Source organism: Rhinopithecus bieti, unplaced genomic scaffold, assembly GCF_001698545.2.
Source record: "Rhinopithecus bieti isolate Rb0 unplaced genomic scaffold, ASM169854v2 scaffold_47707, whole genome shotgun sequence".
Taxonomy (NCBI): domain Eukaryota; kingdom Metazoa; phylum Chordata; class Mammalia; order Primates; family Cercopithecidae; genus Rhinopithecus; species Rhinopithecus bieti.
The window spans coordinates 1,376,673-1,392,599 of record NW_016819117.1 but is presented as its reverse complement, the minus strand read 5'-3'; the positions used below and the strand labels follow the sequence as shown (position 1 = coordinate 1,392,599).

Sequence of the window (15,927 nt, the reverse complement as noted above, 5' to 3'; positions counted from 1 at the left end):
GCCCGCGCCCCGCACCGGCCCCGCGCCCTCTGAGCCGTCCAGCTCGGTCCGCCGCCCGGGAGCACCTGACCTGCCCGTGGCCAGCGGTCCCGGCCGCCGGCGCTTCCCGCAGGCGCTCATCGTGGGCGTGAAGAAGGGTGGCACGCGTGCCCTGCTGGAGTTCCTGCGGCTGCACCCCGATGTCCGCGCGCTGGGCTCTGAGCCCCACTTCTTTGACAGGTGCTACCAGCGCGGCCTCGCCTGGTACCGGTGAGCACCCTGGCCTGTCCGCCCTGACCGGCGCCTTCCCGGGGAGGGCATCGTGCGCCCCAGGGAGCAGTGGGGCAAGGTGTCCGGGCAGTGGGGTTGGGACCGCCCTGTGGGGGGCCCAGGCCTGACCTGGGGACATGGCTCCGGAAGAAGGAATGATACCTAGCTAGGATTCCCTGAAACTTTGAAAACTTTGGGGAAAGCCCTGGTTCCGTTCCCTCTGCTGAGGGACCCGGCAGGACTGGGGGAGGCGGTGCCATCCCAGCCCGGAGGTCGTTTCCAGCCCGTGGGACTACCTGGCAGCGTTAGAAATGCCTCTCCCTCCCTGTCACTCTGGGCAAGGAGGTGTGACTCTGACCGCTGGCCAGGTACCGTAGAAAGGGGCCTCTAGGTTCTAGGCAGCCACCTAGAAAGCGTCCTTCCTCCCCAAGACCCCTGAGTCTGGGCAATGGAATCCTTCTTGGTGGTCCTGGGAGTCTGGAGAAAGTCTGGGCTTTGGAAAGGAGGAGACTGCCTTTCGGGCAGTGCCCAGGGTGAGTCCAGCCCCATGCATGGGGCTCTGTGGCTGTCCTGCCTCTACCCGTGATGGACATGGGGTGTGGCAGTGGAATGTGGGGAGCGCGCAGCCCCAGCTGAAGCAGCCCCCGCTGGTGGCTGCTCATCCCCAAGCTTGGACCAACCCCTGCTGAGAGGACCCTGCCCAAAGCCACCTGGGGAGTCAGTTGAGGTGGCAGGACCCAGACACTTCTCCAGGTGCCCCAGTTTCACTGTTCCTGATCCTCTGATCCTCTTCCTCCCCTCACGCCTACCCCTATTTGTGAGCTTTGTCTTTTGTACTAAAACTACTCTTGGGTTTGGAGGGTAGGCAGGGAGGGGCTCTGTGAGAGGAGAGGGGCTCGCTTCTGAGATCTGAAGGGCTGGTGCCGGTGTGGGGTACTGGGGAAGTCAGGTGGTGGCTGGGGGACGTGGAGTCCATCCCGGGGCTCACCTGGCTGAATCAGTCATCCTCAGCTCAGGCTCCAGGGAGAAACCTCACTCCCCTGACGGCAGGCAGGGGTCAGAATGCATCCCTAATCCCTGCTGCAGGGAGGAGGGGAGGAGGGGCTGCCAAGCTAGAAGTTGGGGAGGAGCGGAGGGGCGGGAGGGAGAAAGGGAGAAGGGGCTTTGGGTTGAGATTGTGCAGTTAAGTGGAGTAAACACTTCAGAGCCACCCCTTACCCCATGAGCTTTGACAAGAGACTGGGGTGGGATCTGAGCTGGACTGTGAGGAGCCACAGGGGAAGCTAGGGTTGGGTTTAGCCCTAGAGGGTTGTGGAAGAGCCCAGGCTCCTGAGGCCAGTCCAGGCCCGCCCTGGGCATGTGTCCAGCCCTGGGGGATCAGTCTGGGGAGGAGGAGAGGCAGCCAAGGCCAGGCCCAGCCTGGGGGTCAGCTCCTTAGCCCGGGGGGTAGGGTTCCAGGGACACTGACGTGCCCGGGGTTGGAGCGGGGTACAGAAGGGTGACTGCTCTGGTAGACTCTTGACTTCCTCGTGTTTTAGAAGGGGAAGGGGTGGGTATGGAGAATTCCAAGGGTCAGGTCCTGTGGTCTCTGGGGTTTTCCCTTGGACCAACCGTGCTGACCCCTCACTGGGCAGTGCAGAGCCAGTAGAGCTGGGCCCGCTGAGCTTCCGGACTACAGTGTCCTTGTGGTGTCTGAGGGGGCATGGCCACGTGGGGCTGGTGTGCCCCTAGGTGCCTGTGCCTCTGTCCTTTCAGCCTGCTACGAGCCTGCAGTGGGCCTCTGAAAGTTCTCACCCTGTCTCAGTTTCCCCAACTGCAAGGCCACATTGTCTGCTCTTCAGACCCTGGGCTGGACCCCCAGTGCCTGCAAGCTCTGTTCTGGGTGCTGGCTGTGGGGAGGCGAGCAGAGAGGAGTAGCCAGAGCCCCCAGTTGAGTCTCTGGGCCACTGCTCCCACTGGGCTGTGAGTGACCTAGTTCCAGGCGGTGACCTGTCCTTCCTGTGGCCTCGGCAGGTGGGTCCTGGGTTGACTTTGGCCATAGGCCTTGCTTCCCACCTCTCCACCTCAGTCAGCTCATCCAGGCTCTTGAGGGGCCTCCCACTTGGGGACTGTAGCTCACAAGTACCCCCGAGCTCAGCACATGCTTAGCTGTTCACCCACTAGTGAAGCACCTGTGTCTGCCAGGTGCGGGGTTCACGCAGACTCCCCAAGGTCTCCATCTGCGAAGGGTGCCCTGTCTGGGGGCAAATGGGGGCTGTACCTTGACAGTAATCTTTTAGAAAAGCAAGAGGAGGGTCGGTCACAGTGGCTCATGCCTGTAATCCCAGCAATTTGGGAGGCTGAGGCAGGTGGATTACCTGAGGTCAGGAGTTTGAGACCAGCCTGGCTAATGTCGTGAAACCCCATCTCTACCTAAAATACAAAAATTAGCCAGGCATGGTGGTGGGTGCCTGTAATCCCAGCTACTTGGGAGGCTGAGGCAGGAGAATCGCTTGAACCCGGAAGGCAGAGGATGTAGTGACCTGAGATAGCGCCACTGCCCTCCAGCCTGGGAGACAGGAGTCAGCTGGAGTGCAGCTCTGTCTCAGAAACAAACGAAAGAAAAGCAAGAAGAGGCAAGGAGCAGGGTGGGTAGGGGAACCCCTTAGTTCCTGGTTTGCAAGAGCAGTGGGTGCACGGAGTGGGGTCTGAGTACGTAGCGGGGAGGGATCTCGGCTCCTGTGGAGGATGCAGTCCCCCTGCACTTTCTGACTCTGGCATCTGCCAGGCCCTTTTGGCATCTGTGAGTCTCAGACCCGAGGTGTGGGGCAGGAGGAGGGAGGCTGAGACGGAGGAGGGAGGGTTGCCCGGGGCTGGATGAAAGCCACAGGGAAATGCACACCAGATGAGGTGGGCTCCGCAGGAAGGGAGGGTCCTCATAGCAACTTGTCAGATGTTTGTCACACCGGGGTCCAGTCTTGCTCCTCTCCCTCCTCCGCCATCTCTCCCATCTCATCCACACCTGGGCTAGGACAGGCTTCAGATGCCTGGGGAGGGAAAGTAATTGATCCCAAAGATCTCTGATCTCTGAGCTGGTTTGTGCAAAGAGGGGGCCTGGAAAGCCCTTGCCGCCTCTCTGTGTTCCCACCGCCCTTCCACGGCAGGGGGTCCGGGAACTCCATCCCCCTTCGGAGCTCTCTCTGACTCTTTGGAGAGGAGGCCTGGCAGGGCGAACATTCCTGTTTTGGTGCTGGTCCCTCCATCAGGCGGGAAGAGGAGGATATTCAGAGTCACTGGTGTGCCTTCTGGGAAAGGAAAGGGGTGGGCTTCTGGTCTCGCTTGGTGCCTGGGGTCAAGAACGTCCAGACGGGAGGGAAGGGCCGAGGGGAAAGGCAGGCAGTGACTTCGGATGATGCCTGGGGTCTGTTGCCTCCCAGCACTGGCCGGGTTTCTCTCTGTGGGCATCGTCAGCGTGGTCCCGTGGTGGTTGCGGCAGGGGCTGGGGGTGCCTCCCCTTCTCATGACCTCCTCTCAGGGATGGGGGTGCCCCTGAGCTGTCAGTCCTCAGACCTTGGTACTGTCACCATCTAAGGCCTCTGTGTTTGTCCCTGGGACGCTGGGTGCGGTTCCCATGCCGGCTGCAGCTGTGAGAGGTGGGGCGGGGAGTGCAGGGGCTCTGGGACCAACACCGCCCTTCCAGGTAGGCTGGAAGGAGGCAGCCCCCAAGAGTGGGAAGAGGGAGGGCTGAGCCCCACGCTCACCCCCAGCACCCCTGCCCCTCCCAGTCTCCCTGTGGCTGCTTCTGAAGTGGCAGCGAGTGGGTGGAGGGAGGCCCAGCTCCTTCTGTCACCAAGATGGAGGAGGACTTGTCTGTAGGCCAGCTCTGCCCAGGGCCTGGTTCTGCGGGGCGGGAAGGTTCCCGTGCCGCCCATCCCCGCTCTGCCCCGCTCCTGGTGGGTGTTGTGGGGGAAGCCTGGATTCTCTCCTGCTGCTGTCCTCACACATCCTCCCTCCCACCTCCAGCGCTCTCCGCACTGGGATCTGTGCAGCTGCCTCTGGCCCAGCCTGTGTTTCCCTGGGGGTCTGAGCAGGAAAAGGGAACTCAGGACCTGCCTCCCAGGGGCTCGAGTCTGGGGCGGTCACTCCTGGCAGGGCAGCCTCCTGGCAGGGGCTGGTCCTGGGGCTGTCAGCAGGGGTGGGGGAAGCCCCCTCAGAGGGCAGGAGGCAGGGCTGGGCATGACCAGCAGGGCATCCCCTCCCTAACATAGTTCCTGTTTCTATCGACCTAGTTCCCAGCCCTCCCCAGCTCTCCCTCGGAGCTGTTTGCTCAGCTGACCTGCCGCTCCCTGCCCTGCCCGACCTCACCCTGCACTACCTGGCTGGCAGGTGCTGCCCGGGGCACTGCTGGGGGTGCCTGGGCCTGCCTGGGCCCGGGCACCCAGGATGGGCTCTCTGCCCAGGTGGGACAGTCCTGGGCTGCGGTCGGCCGATTCCCCCGGGACCTTGGGACTGGGTCAGTGCCCTCCTCCCCTGTGTCAGAATGAGGAGAATCTCAGAAAGGCCCCCTCCCTGGCCTGGCACCCTGGCAACCTGCAAGATCTGGGGGGCCACAGTGGCCCAGAGTCTTGGGAAGATCTTCAGGCTGGCGCCACCACGTCTCCGACTTTCCTCACATGTGCTGGGCTCTGCTGGTGACTTTTTGGCCTCCTGTGTCCGGGCCCAGGTTGATGAGAATTCATAGGGCTACAATTAAAGACGGGGAGAGAGGCCAGCTGCAGTGGCTCACCCCTGTAATCCCAGCACTTTGGGAAGCCGAGGTGGGCGGATCACCTGAGATGAGGATTTCGAGACCAGCCTGGCCAACATGGCGAAACCCCCTGTCTACTAAAAATACAAAAATTAGCTGGGTGTGGTGACGGGCGCCTGTAATCTCAACTACTCTGGGGGCTGAGGCAGGAAAATCGCTTGAACCCAGGAGGCAGAGGTTGCAGTGAGCCGAGATTGCGCCACCACACTCCAGCCTGGGTGGCAGAGCAAGACTCCGTCTCAAAAAATAAAGAAAGATGGAAGAGATGTAATTACATCAGGGGAGGGAGGGAGCAGGGAGGGCTACTTTTTGTTGAGGACACTGTCAATAATTGGTGCAGGGCTGATGTAGGGGATGCTGTCAACCACCGAGTGAAAGGGTGACCTCGAGTGATCTAGGCGGGCAGGCCTCGGGGTACTTGGTCTGGGATGAGAAAGGAGTTAGGGGCAGCCTAGTTCCAGGAAAGTGTGCGTCCAGTGGGAGGGAGCAGGCTCTGGAAGCGAGGATGGCAGGGATTGCACAAGGAAGATATGTGGTTGGTGAGGAGCATGTTGTGCCTTCCCGCCAGTGACCATCATCCTCTTATCCTCAGTGCAGCAGCAGGTGGGGCAGGCCGGCGGAACAGGCCCCGCTGCAGGCCGGCGCTGGGCTGAGCACCCTCACAGTCCATGTTCCAGGCTAACCAGTCGCACAGGTTAGGAGGGGTGGGCCCGAGCAGAGAGGAAGTCTTGCCCACCTTGGAGGCCTGGGCTTCCCGGGCATAAGGGGGCCTTGGTCCCGGGCCCCTAGGGGTCGGTCTAGAGCTGGGTAGGCTCAGACCCCCTCTCCTTGCACCCATCCCGCAGGAGTCTGATGCCCCGAACCCTGGATGGGCAGATCACCATGGAGAAGACCCCCAGCTACTTCGTGACGCGGGAGGCCCCCCGCCGCATCCACGCCATGTCCCCGGACATGAAGCTGATTGTGGTTGTGAGGAACCCGGTGACCCGGGCCATCTCCGACTACGCCCAGACGCTCTCCAAGACCCCGGGCCTGCCCAGCTTCCGCGCCCTGGCCTTCCGCCACGGCCTGGGCCCTGTGGACACAGCCTGGAGCGCCGTCCGCATCGGCCTGTACGCTCAGCACCTGGACCACTGGCTGCAATACTTTCCCCTGTCCCACTTCCTGTTTGTCAGCGGGGAGCGTCTGGTTAGCGACCCGGCCGGAGAGGTCGGTCGCGTGCAGGACTTCCTGGGCCTGAAACGGGTCGTCACGGACAAGCACTTCTACTTCAACGCCACCAAGGGCTTCCCCTGCCTCAAGAAGGCCCAGGGTGGCAGCCGTTCCCGCTGCCTGGGCAAGTCCAAGGGCCGGCCACACCCGCGTGTGCCCGCAGCCGTGGTCCGGCGCCTGCAGGAGTTCTACCGGCCCTTCAACCGCAAGTTCTACCAGATGACCGGCCAGGACTTTGGCTGGGGCTGAGTGGTGCCCTGGGGATGCTCAGCACCTTGATTGACATCCGCTCACCCGGCCAGAGCAGGCTGCATGCACGTGCTGGGCAGAGAGGAATATTTAAGAAATAAAGCTCGGACCCAGATTTTTCCACAAAACCTCGAGGTTGGAGGGTGGAGGCACTGCCCCCGGGGATGTGATAACCATACCAGCGAACTCCACGGGGCACTGACTGTGTGCCTCATACCACCGTTTTTTTTTTTTTTTTTTTTTTGACACGGAGTCTCGCTCTGTCGCCCAAGCTGGAGTGCAGTGGTGCCATCTCTGCTCATTTCAACCTCCGCCTCCCGGATTCAAGCAATTCTCCTGCTTCAGCCTCCCAAGTAGCTGGGATTACAGGCATGTACCACCACGCCCGGCTAATTTTTTGTATTTTTTTTTTTTTTAGTGGAGACGGGGTTTCACTGGGTTAGCCAGGATGGTCTCGATCTCCTGACCTCGTGATCTGCCCGCCTCGGCCTCCCATAGTGCTGGGATTACAGGCGTGAGCCACCGCACCCAGCTCAAAACTCATTCTTTATACACCCTCGGAGGTGGGCGGTGTGCCTGGTCAGGTCTAGCGTGTGAGCTCAGAGAGGCTTAGGGCCTGCCCAACGACATGCAGTTTAGCCCTAGTGATGCTGGGGGCCGTGGTCGGGCTCTCTTCTCAGCTCTGGGAGGCCAGGCAGGGTTGTCCTCGTGTTCAGGATGAGGAAACTGAGGCCACAGGCTGCTCTGTAGAGTGGTGGGGCAGGATTAAAGTCAGGTCTGCACCCACCACCTCTGCTGATCCGGAATCCAGGTGTGAAGTGGACGCTTCCTTCTGGAGCCTTGTGGAATTGCCTGAGTGTTGGTGAGGTCAGTGAGTGTTGGGTGTGTGCACAGGGCGATGATTAATAGCCTCCTAGCCTTCTCTGCAGAGGCCCACCCATTCAGGCCCCACCCACTCTCAGGCCCCACCCGTTCAGGCCCCACCTACTCCCCCAGGTCCCTGCTGCCCCAGTTCCGCTGTGTTTGTTCTGTGCCCGCCCCTGGGGCACAGAACAAACAGGGCTGGAATCAGTGGCCCTCTGCAGTCCAGCTGCCTGCTCATAACTGAGGCCAGACTCAGGCAGGCTGAGGTGCCCTGTCCACCCCTGTGTCCTGGGAGCGGGAGGGTCCCCTCGGGAATGACTCTCATCTGCTCCTGGCCACGTGCTGTCTGCCAGGTGCCCACCAGCTGCCCTGACGATGACTTCCGGGGTTGCCTGGGCTTAGCCCCAGGCCTGTCACGGGGACTGGCTGTGGTCTCCACAGCCCCGCTGAGTCCCACAGGCCCTGATACGGCCTTTCTGCCTCTCACCTACTTGGAGCCACTCCCTGTCTTGGGGCCCAGGGATGCAGACAGTGAGGAAGGATTTGCAGGAGGGGCTGCGTCTGGACACCCAGCCCTCCTCCTGCTAGTTTCTGGGCCCAGTGGACGCTCCACTCTGCAGCTGCCCTGAGGGGCACGCACTTCCTCCAGGCCCCTCCATCCCAGGCCAGGACAGAGGCAGGGCTGGAGGCTGGTTCCCAGCTCCCCTCCAAGCACCTTCCCAGCGACCACAGTGGCAACATGGCGGGCAAATGTGGTCCCAGATGTGGACAAGTCACAGGCACAGCCTCCGTCCTACCTCAAAGCTCTGCTGTGGATGGAGGGGAAAGGGCCCACCCGACTGACAGCAGCCTTGGGAAGAGGGAACAGACCACCTTGGATCCCTGCCAGGAGGGGATCACTGGGCTGGGCTGCTCTGTCTCCATCCCTTGCATGGGTGCCCTCTGTGAAGACTGGGCCGACTGCCTGCCCCAGGCGTGGGGGTGGGAAGGAAGACAGGACAGCTCCTGGCCCCTGGTGACCCAGTTCCCAGCCTGGTGCATGTGGATTTCTTCTTCCTGGACACACCCTTCTCATGCCTGGGCCATTTCAGGGACTGCTCACCATCGTCCCAGCACCTCTTTTGTTCTACTGTGAGCTCTCCGGATGGCAGCCGGAGGGCCATCGCAGAATAAACCAGATACTATTATTTTAAAATGCTCTGGGCCGGGTGCGGTGGCTCAAGCCTGTAATCCCAGCACTTTGGGAGGCCGAGACGGGCAGATCACAAGGTCAGGAGATCGAGACCATCCTGGCTAACATGGTGAAACCCCGTCTCTACTAAAAAAAATACAAAAAACTAGCCGGACGTGGTGGTGGGCGCCTGTAGTCCCAGCTACTTGGGAGGCTGAGGCAGGAGAATGGCGTAAACCCGGGAGGCGGAGCTTGCAGTGAGCTGAGATCTGGCCACTGCACTCCAGCCTGGACGACAGAGGAGACTCTGTCTCAAAAAAAAAAAAAGAAAAAAATACTCTGATCCCCACCTTTACCCCTTATTGCTTCTAGGATGAAAATCAAACTCCAGGTCACAGCTGTGACAGCCCTCTACGGCTTGTCCCTCAGTCCTACATGCGCTCTTCGTTCAAGTATGCCCGCCACACTGGCACCTGCCAGCTCCTTCCACCTGCCGTGGCCTGTCCAGCTTCACAGGCTTTGCATGTGCTGTTCCCTCTGTCTGGAATGCCTTTCCCTGCAGTAGGTGCTGACGGAGATGGAGGCAGCCTTTGAGGGGGCAGCTGTGCTCTCACTGAGGCTCTGCTGCTTTTCTCCTTCTGTTTGGAGTTCCTTTTCTGAGTCCACCAAATGACCCCACTGTTCCCTTCCCGACACAGAGCTGTGAGGGGTGCGGCACTGGTTTGGCTGGCTTTGGGGCCTGAACCCAGGGCCTGGAGGGGCAGACTCTGGAAGCAGCGAGGGGAGAGGGTGGGCTGGCGTGTTCTGCACCCCCTGAGTGGGAACTCCGCCTAACCGCCAGCACCCAGTGCCGGTGAGGTGCCCAGCTGGGCCTCTGAACACACGGAGGACAGATGTGGGGGGAGCTATGGGCTGCGTGCGGGGAGAGGCTCCCTGGGAGAGTCATCGGCCTTTAATTAAAGTCCCTAAATTGCTTCCCCAGCTGCTCTGTGGGTTTTCCATGTTGGAATGTTCCAGATGGGGCGAGAAGCGCTGATTCAATTACCCTCTTCCTGTTCCGCCCACTGGAGAGGAAGGGGCCTGGGAGCCCATCTCCAGCCCTCCTGCCCCAGCCAGACCAGGATGGTGTAGGCCATGGGTTGGGGTCCTCACAGCCCTGGGAGTCCAGGAAGGGGCTCGGAGAAGCCTGGGGAGGAGGCTGCTTCCACCTCGAGGGTCCTTACAAAGCCCAGGCCCTCCCGGCCCACCGGGATGGGTGGGTGGGACCAGGTGACCATCTCTCTGCCCCGAGCCTTGCACACATGGGCATGGAAGCCCCGAGCAGGCCCTGGCTCCAGCAACCCAGTCGCAAAGGGGAGACAGGGAAGGGTCAGCCCCTGGGCCCACCCTCTCCGTGGGCCTGAAAATATTTATGAAGCCCTGTTGTAGAGGAAGAGAGGAGACTAGAGAGGGCCAGCAGCTTGCCCGCCTCTCACTGCACCAGCCCTTCCTGCGAGGGCCAACCCTGGGGAGCTCTGAGATCCCCGTGTGCAGGGAGTCGGTCTGTGGGGGGAATCTGGCTCCCTCCCTCCCCTGGGGCAGGGGTCCTCACTGGGTTGATCACCTGACTTGGGGGTCCTCAGAGCTCATTTGGGGCTGCTGACCCCTGTCCTACGTTGCGGGACAGGCCTGGGCCCCCTGGTTCTGGATGGCCCCTCTGCCCGGGGCTGAGCCGGCTGCCCTGTGGTCAGGGCATGGGGCTGGAGGGTCGGGGGAGGTGGGCTCTGGCTCCCTTCCTCCCAGACCCCTCAGTGTGGCCGTGCAGGGCAGAGCCAGGGGAGGGAAGGGGAAGCTGGCCCCCCGGGGTGAAGCCTGGATTGTGGGGTGCCATGGAGGGCAGTGCCTATGAGTCCCTTTTGTTCAGGAGTAGGGGTTGTTTAGGGAAAGGCCTGTTTTCCCTGGGCCATGTGGCCAGATCTAGAAGCCCCTCGCAAGCCTGAGATGATCTGGATCCTGGGCTCCAGGAGGGGGCCAGGCCACGGGTGAGAGGGCCTTGAGTGACTTAAAATGAATTGAGTCCCCTTGGAGCTCCTGTCCCCACCCCTCTCCTGACTCCCCAGACCTGAGCCCCTTCTCCTGTCTGCCAGCCTGTCCTGGGCGCCTTGTTCCCCTAAGGAGCTGTGGGGTTGTGATTTCCACGCGGGTTCCTCTGCAGGGGCTTCGCCACAGCCCAGGGCAGGCCGGGGACCCCAGGAAGGCCTGGCATGTTTTCTCCAGGGCGGCCACAGCAGCTGGCTGCTGCACTAGTCTCCTCTGTCCCTGCAGAAGCTGTGCGGGGAGGGGCTGCAAATTTGCTGACCTCAGGAATGTGGGGCTTCATTTCTGCGGGACGCTCCTTTTCTAGAAGGTTCCTCTCAAACTGGCAAGGGCTGACTTCTGAGGTCTCTGTCATTGGGACCAACGCTTAAGCCAGAGGGTGCAGTGGGAGGCAGGGGTGCAGGAGCAGCCTCGGGTTCCTGGATGAATCTGTTTTATTCTGTTTTATCCATTGTAGCCCTGGGGGCAGCTCTGCGCAGCCGGGAGCCATCAGTGTCCCTGGGCAGGGCCAGTGCCAGCGCCCCTTGCAGGAAGTTCCCAAAGCACCCCTCTTTCTGGACAAAGGGGACTCACAGGTGCTGCCCACCATGGCACCCCACAATCCAGGCTTCACCCCGGGGGGCCAGCTTCCCCTTCCCTCCCCTGGCTCTGCCCTGCACGGCCACACTGAGGGGCCCGGGAGGGAGGAAACTAGAGCCCGCCTCACCCTGACCCTCCAGCCCCATGCCCTGACCAGAGTGGCCAGCTCAGCCCCGGGCACAGGGGCCGTCCAGAACCAGGGGCCCCAGGCCTCTCTCCCCACTCCTGAAGCCCAGACTCCTTTCACGTTCTCAGGGGCTCTCGGGTTCTGAGCTTGCTCTTGCTGTGTCCTGCATGCCTGCCTTATTCCCTCGGCCGGCACGTGGGCCCCTCCTCTGTCTGTGCTCCCTGGTGCAGCAGTGCGGCTCTAGGAGTCGGGGTGGAGCCTGACTGAAGGTCTGGAGAAAGGGGAGGAGGAGGCTCAGGGACAGTGGCAGAGAGAGCCCCACAGTGGATTTCCTTCCGCCAACAGGCACCCGGGGCTAGAGCGTGTGCTTCTGAGAGCTCGCAGGGCAAGGTGGGAGGACCACGCGGAGGCCCAGCGTTGGGGGAGACGAGCAAACCACCCAACTGCCAAGAAAGCATGAATGGCAGAGGACACGGCACAGGGCTGAGGGGGAGCTGAGGCTGGGGAGAGCCCCGGCAGGAGAGCCCGGCGGAGAGATGACGTTTACCTGCACCCTGGAGTGGGACCAGCCATGCCAGGCAGGCAGACTGCCGCTTCCTCGAGGGTAGCGGGGAGACAGACAAATGGGGTGGGGTGATGGAGGGTGGCTAAGAAAAATTCTGGCCTGCAGTCTCAGCACCTTGGGAGGTAGAGGCGGGCGGATCACTTGAGGTCAGGTGTTCAAGACCAGCCTGGCCAACATGGCGAAACTCCCTCTCTACTAAAAATACAAAAAATTAGCTAGGCAGGGTGGCATGTGCCTCGTAATCCCAGCTACTTGGGAGGCTGAGGCAGAATTGCTCGAACCCGGGAGGCAGAGGTTGCAGTGAGCTGAGATCGTACCACTGCACTCCAGCCTGGGCAACAGACTCCATGTCAGGAAAAAAAAAAAAAAGCAAAGTGGGGACGGAAGAGCTGGCCCAGGTGGCATAAGGGACCCACTTTCCCGGCACACTGGATAGGGCACATCTGAGCCCCACTGGGCTGCTGGGGCACTTAGTATTTCTGAAGGCAAGAGTTCTGTTTCGTGACTTAGAATTCTCTCCAGATACTGCCTCTAGATGGTTCTTTCTCGGGACTCTCCATCTGACAGTGAAGATCCTGGACCCGAAATGAGGGCCAGAGATCTAGGATGAAAACCACCCATCTCAAAACGTGCCCTCTGGATTTTAATTTATGTAACCAAGATGTGTAGTAGGCTCTACCGTCTAGGTTTCTTTTTGTTGTTGTTGTTGTTTGAGAAGGAGTTTCACTCTTGTTGCCCAGGCTGTGAGTGCAGTGGCGTGATCTCGGCTCACTGCAACCTCAGCCTCCCAAGTAGCTGGGATTACAGGCGCCCCCTATCATGCCCAGCTAATTTTTTTTTTTTTTTTTTTTTTGAGATGGAGTCTCTCTGTGTTGCCCAGGCTGGAGTGCAGTGGCACAATCTCAGCTCACTGCAAGCTCTGCCTCCCGGGTTCACGCCATTCTCCTGCCTCAGCTTCCCAAGTAGCTGGGACTACAGGCGCCTGCCAGTACGCCCGGCTAATTTTTTTTTGTATTTTTAGTAGAGACGGGGTTTCACTGTGTTAGCCAGGATTGTCTCGGTCTCCTGACCTCGTGATCCACTCGCCTCAGCCTCCCAAAGTGGTGGGATTACAGGTGTGAGCCCCCGTCCCCGGCCAATTTTTGTATTTTTAGTAGAGGCAGGGTTTTGCCGTGTTGATCATGCTGTTCTCAAACTCGTGACCTCAGGTGATCCACCCACCTTGACCTCTCAAAATGTTGGGAATACAGGTGTGAGCCACCATGTCTGACCTTTTTGTTTTTTTCTTCTGTAGAGACAGGGTCTTGCTCTGCCACCCAGGCTGGAGTGTAGTGGTGCTATTACAGCTCACTGCAGTCTTGAACTCCTGGGTTCAGGCAATCCTCCTGCCTCAGCTTTCTGAGTAGTTGGGGCTACAGGCACATGCTACCATGCCTGGCTAATTTTTTCTATTCTTTCTTTTTGTAGAAATAGGGTCTTGCTCTGTTGCTCAGGCTGGTCTCAAACTCCTGAGCTCAAGTGATTCTCCTCCCTCAAGCCTCCCAAAGCGCTGGGATTGCAGGTGTGAGATGCTGCACCTGGCCATCTAAATTTGTGCCAGTGAACTCTGTGATGTTTCCATGACACAAAGTCACCTTATGATGCATTTTTCAGACCATAGCCTGTCATTAAGTGAGGCACTTAATTGGAGGAGGGTGTGTGCTGGGCTGGGGTCCCTGGGGCCAGTGCAGGGAGCTCCAGGGCTGGTCAGGAGCAGACAGGAGCCAGGGGAGCCAAGGTCAGAGCCTTTCCAGGGGTTTCCAGGGGAAAGGCAGGGCAGGGTGGGGAAATGGCTCGGGGCTGGTCAGTCTGAGTAATTCCAGTGGGCTCTGGGACCTTTGCTGTCCCTGGTTGTTTGGCGCTTGGCCCTTGGTGACTGAGGGCAGGGGACGTGAGCTTGTGCTGTGAGAGTTAGATAAGGAGGTGGTTCAGAGGCGGACTCTGGAGGGCAGGGAAGATGGAAACTATGTAGCTGTTAGTTTGGCCCTGTGATTAATGGATGCCAAATGGACAAATGCCACATCTAAGAAAACACAGAACACCAGCCTTGTGTCCAAGGCTCTGTGCCCGGAAGCCACTCCCTCTGAAGCCACCGTCCCGGGGATGCGTCTCAGATGTGAGCTGTGCTCAGGCTCATTCTGGTCCCAGGGCTGGGCCCATGTTGTGGGGCGGGGGACGGCTCCTCCCTGAGCAGGGCTGGTCCCGCCGTACTCCACCTCCCTGGTGGTCTCCCAGGGTGGGTGCAGGGAGTTAAGGGAAGACTGTGGATGACTTGGGGGCATGGGTTGTGTGAGGCACGCTGGCCTGGATAAAAGAGGTTTGGTCAAAATCGTGGGTGGGTGAGGATGGACATGCCTGGCAGGGCCCACGGTGGCCCCTGGAGGCTGCCTGTCTGCTGGGGTTCACAGGTGGGGCCCTACCCTCTAGAGCAGGGTGCCAAGCCCTGCATCTCCATCTGGGCTGGCGGTAGGTCCTGCCTGTCAGAGGACTCTGGCATGGCAGCCACCGGGGAGACAGGACGACGAGCAGAACACCAAGGCCACGGAGACCCTCAGGTGCATGTACCACCTGCAGGCGACACCCTGCTGCGGAGCCCTGGGGCCTGGGACGCTCTGCCCCACCTCTTTTTTTTTTAATTTTTATTTTTGGAGACAGGGTCTCACTCTGTTGCCCACGCTGGAGTGCAGTGGCACGATCTCGGCTCACTGCAGCCTCCGCTTCCTGGGTTCAAGCGATTCTCCTGCCTCAGCCTCCTGAGTAGCTGAGATTACACGCGCCCGCCACCACACCTGGCTAATTTTTGTATTTGCAGTAGAGATGGGGTTTCACCATGTTGTCCAGGCTGGTCTCGAGCTCCTGCCCTCAAGTGATCCGCCCACCTCACCCTCCCGAAGTGCTGGGATTACATGCGTGAGCCGGCCAGCCCCACCTCTTGAGGAATGATGAGACTCTTCTTATGCAGTCGCCAACAACCAGTGCTGCTGAGGCTTCCGGGGACATACAGGACAAGATCCTCCCCCTCAAAGCCAGGCTCTGGCTGGGAGGCAGAGGAATTCTTTTCATGCTGCCTAATCTCAGCCACATTGAGTGTGCTTTTTGCTGGAGGAGCCGCCAAAAACAGTCAACCAAAACCGTTAATGCAAAGCTATTGCCAGCAGGATTCCATACACGAGAGTTCTGATGATGGGGAAGCAAGCTCCCATTGGGCCGCAGAGAACAATCGCGGACCTTGTTCTCCTCGTCTCTGCTCCCGGCGCTCCGTGAGCCGGCCCTGCGTGCGGGGGGATTGCCGGCCGGACCCGACAGCCTCCCGTGGTTAGATACTATCATCTTTTCTGTCTCCCACGAGGGAGGACGACGGCCTATCTGATGAAAAGCCAGTCTCCTGCTGAGGATGGATGCGCAGCAGGGGAGGGGACTCCTGCCAAGCATGCCGGGTTTTTGGGGAGAAGCATCTGGAGACTGTCTGGCCCTGGTTTCACTGTCTGGACTCTGGTTGGGAAGGGAGGCAGCCCCCTTGTGCAAGGATGATCAGAGGCTCTAGGACATCCATCACTGGCTGGCCCTATCGGGGTGCACAGTTAGGGGACGCATGCAGGCCTGGGGAGGGCACGGCAAAGGGTCCAGAATTGCTGGCAAGCCTTGGACGAGTCAAAGGAGGCATATTCAGGACTCCCCTGGTCCCGGGGAGGTCACTGTTCAACTCTTGGTGAGCTCAAAAACAGCCCAGAATGGCCGGGTGTGGCGGTTCACACCTGTAATCCCAGCGCTTCGGGAGGCCGAGGCAGGCGGATCACTTGAGGTCAGGAGCTTGAGACCAGCCTGGCCAACATGGTGAAACTAAAAATACAAAAATCAGTTGGGCGTGGTGGCACGCACCAGTAATCCCAGCTACTTAGGAGGCTGAGGCATAAGAATCACCTGAATCTGGGAGGTGGAGGTTGCAGCAAGCTGAGATCGTGCCAGTGCACTCCAGCCTGGGCAACAGAGTGAGACTCGGTCTCAAAAAA

The 15,927-nt window shown here is 60.1% G+C and overlaps 2 protein-coding genes across 2 annotated transcripts in view; both read left to right on the top strand.

Annotated features, from left to right (window-relative positions):
* Positions 1-13: 13 nt before the first annotated feature.
* HS3ST6 (heparan sulfate-glucosamine 3-sulfotransferase 6) lies at positions 14-6,624 on the top strand. The gene is made up of 2 exons (XM_017858380.1): positions 14-249; positions 5,881-6,624. The coding sequence occupies exon 2, from the start codon at positions 5,888-5,890 to the stop codon at positions 6,494-6,496; it is 609 nt and encodes a 202-aa protein (XP_017713869.1). The 5' UTR covers positions 14-249; positions 5,881-5,887; the 3' UTR covers positions 6,497-6,624.
* A 770-nt stretch (positions 6,625-7,394) lies between these two features.
* The window catches only part of MEIOB (meiosis specific with OB-fold), a 76,452-nt gene continuing 67,919 nt past the window's right edge, over positions 7,395-15,927 (top strand). Inside the window, exons 1-5 of the mRNA XM_017858291.1 lie at positions 7,395-7,517; positions 7,714-7,891; positions 10,486-10,552; positions 11,065-11,182; positions 14,326-14,472. Of these exons, the coding sequence (XP_017713780.1) occupies positions 7,395-7,517; positions 7,714-7,891; positions 10,486-10,552; positions 11,065-11,182; positions 14,326-14,472 (633 nt within the window). The remainder of the gene's footprint in view (positions 7,518-7,713; positions 7,892-10,485; positions 10,553-11,064; positions 11,183-14,325; positions 14,473-15,927) is intronic.

Bases quoted from the DNA above. Each gene is read 5' to 3' on its own strand.
- HS3ST6 (XM_017858380.1), top strand. From the start codon at position 5,888: ATGCCCCGAACCCTGGATGGGCAGATCACCATGGAGAAGACCCCCAGC.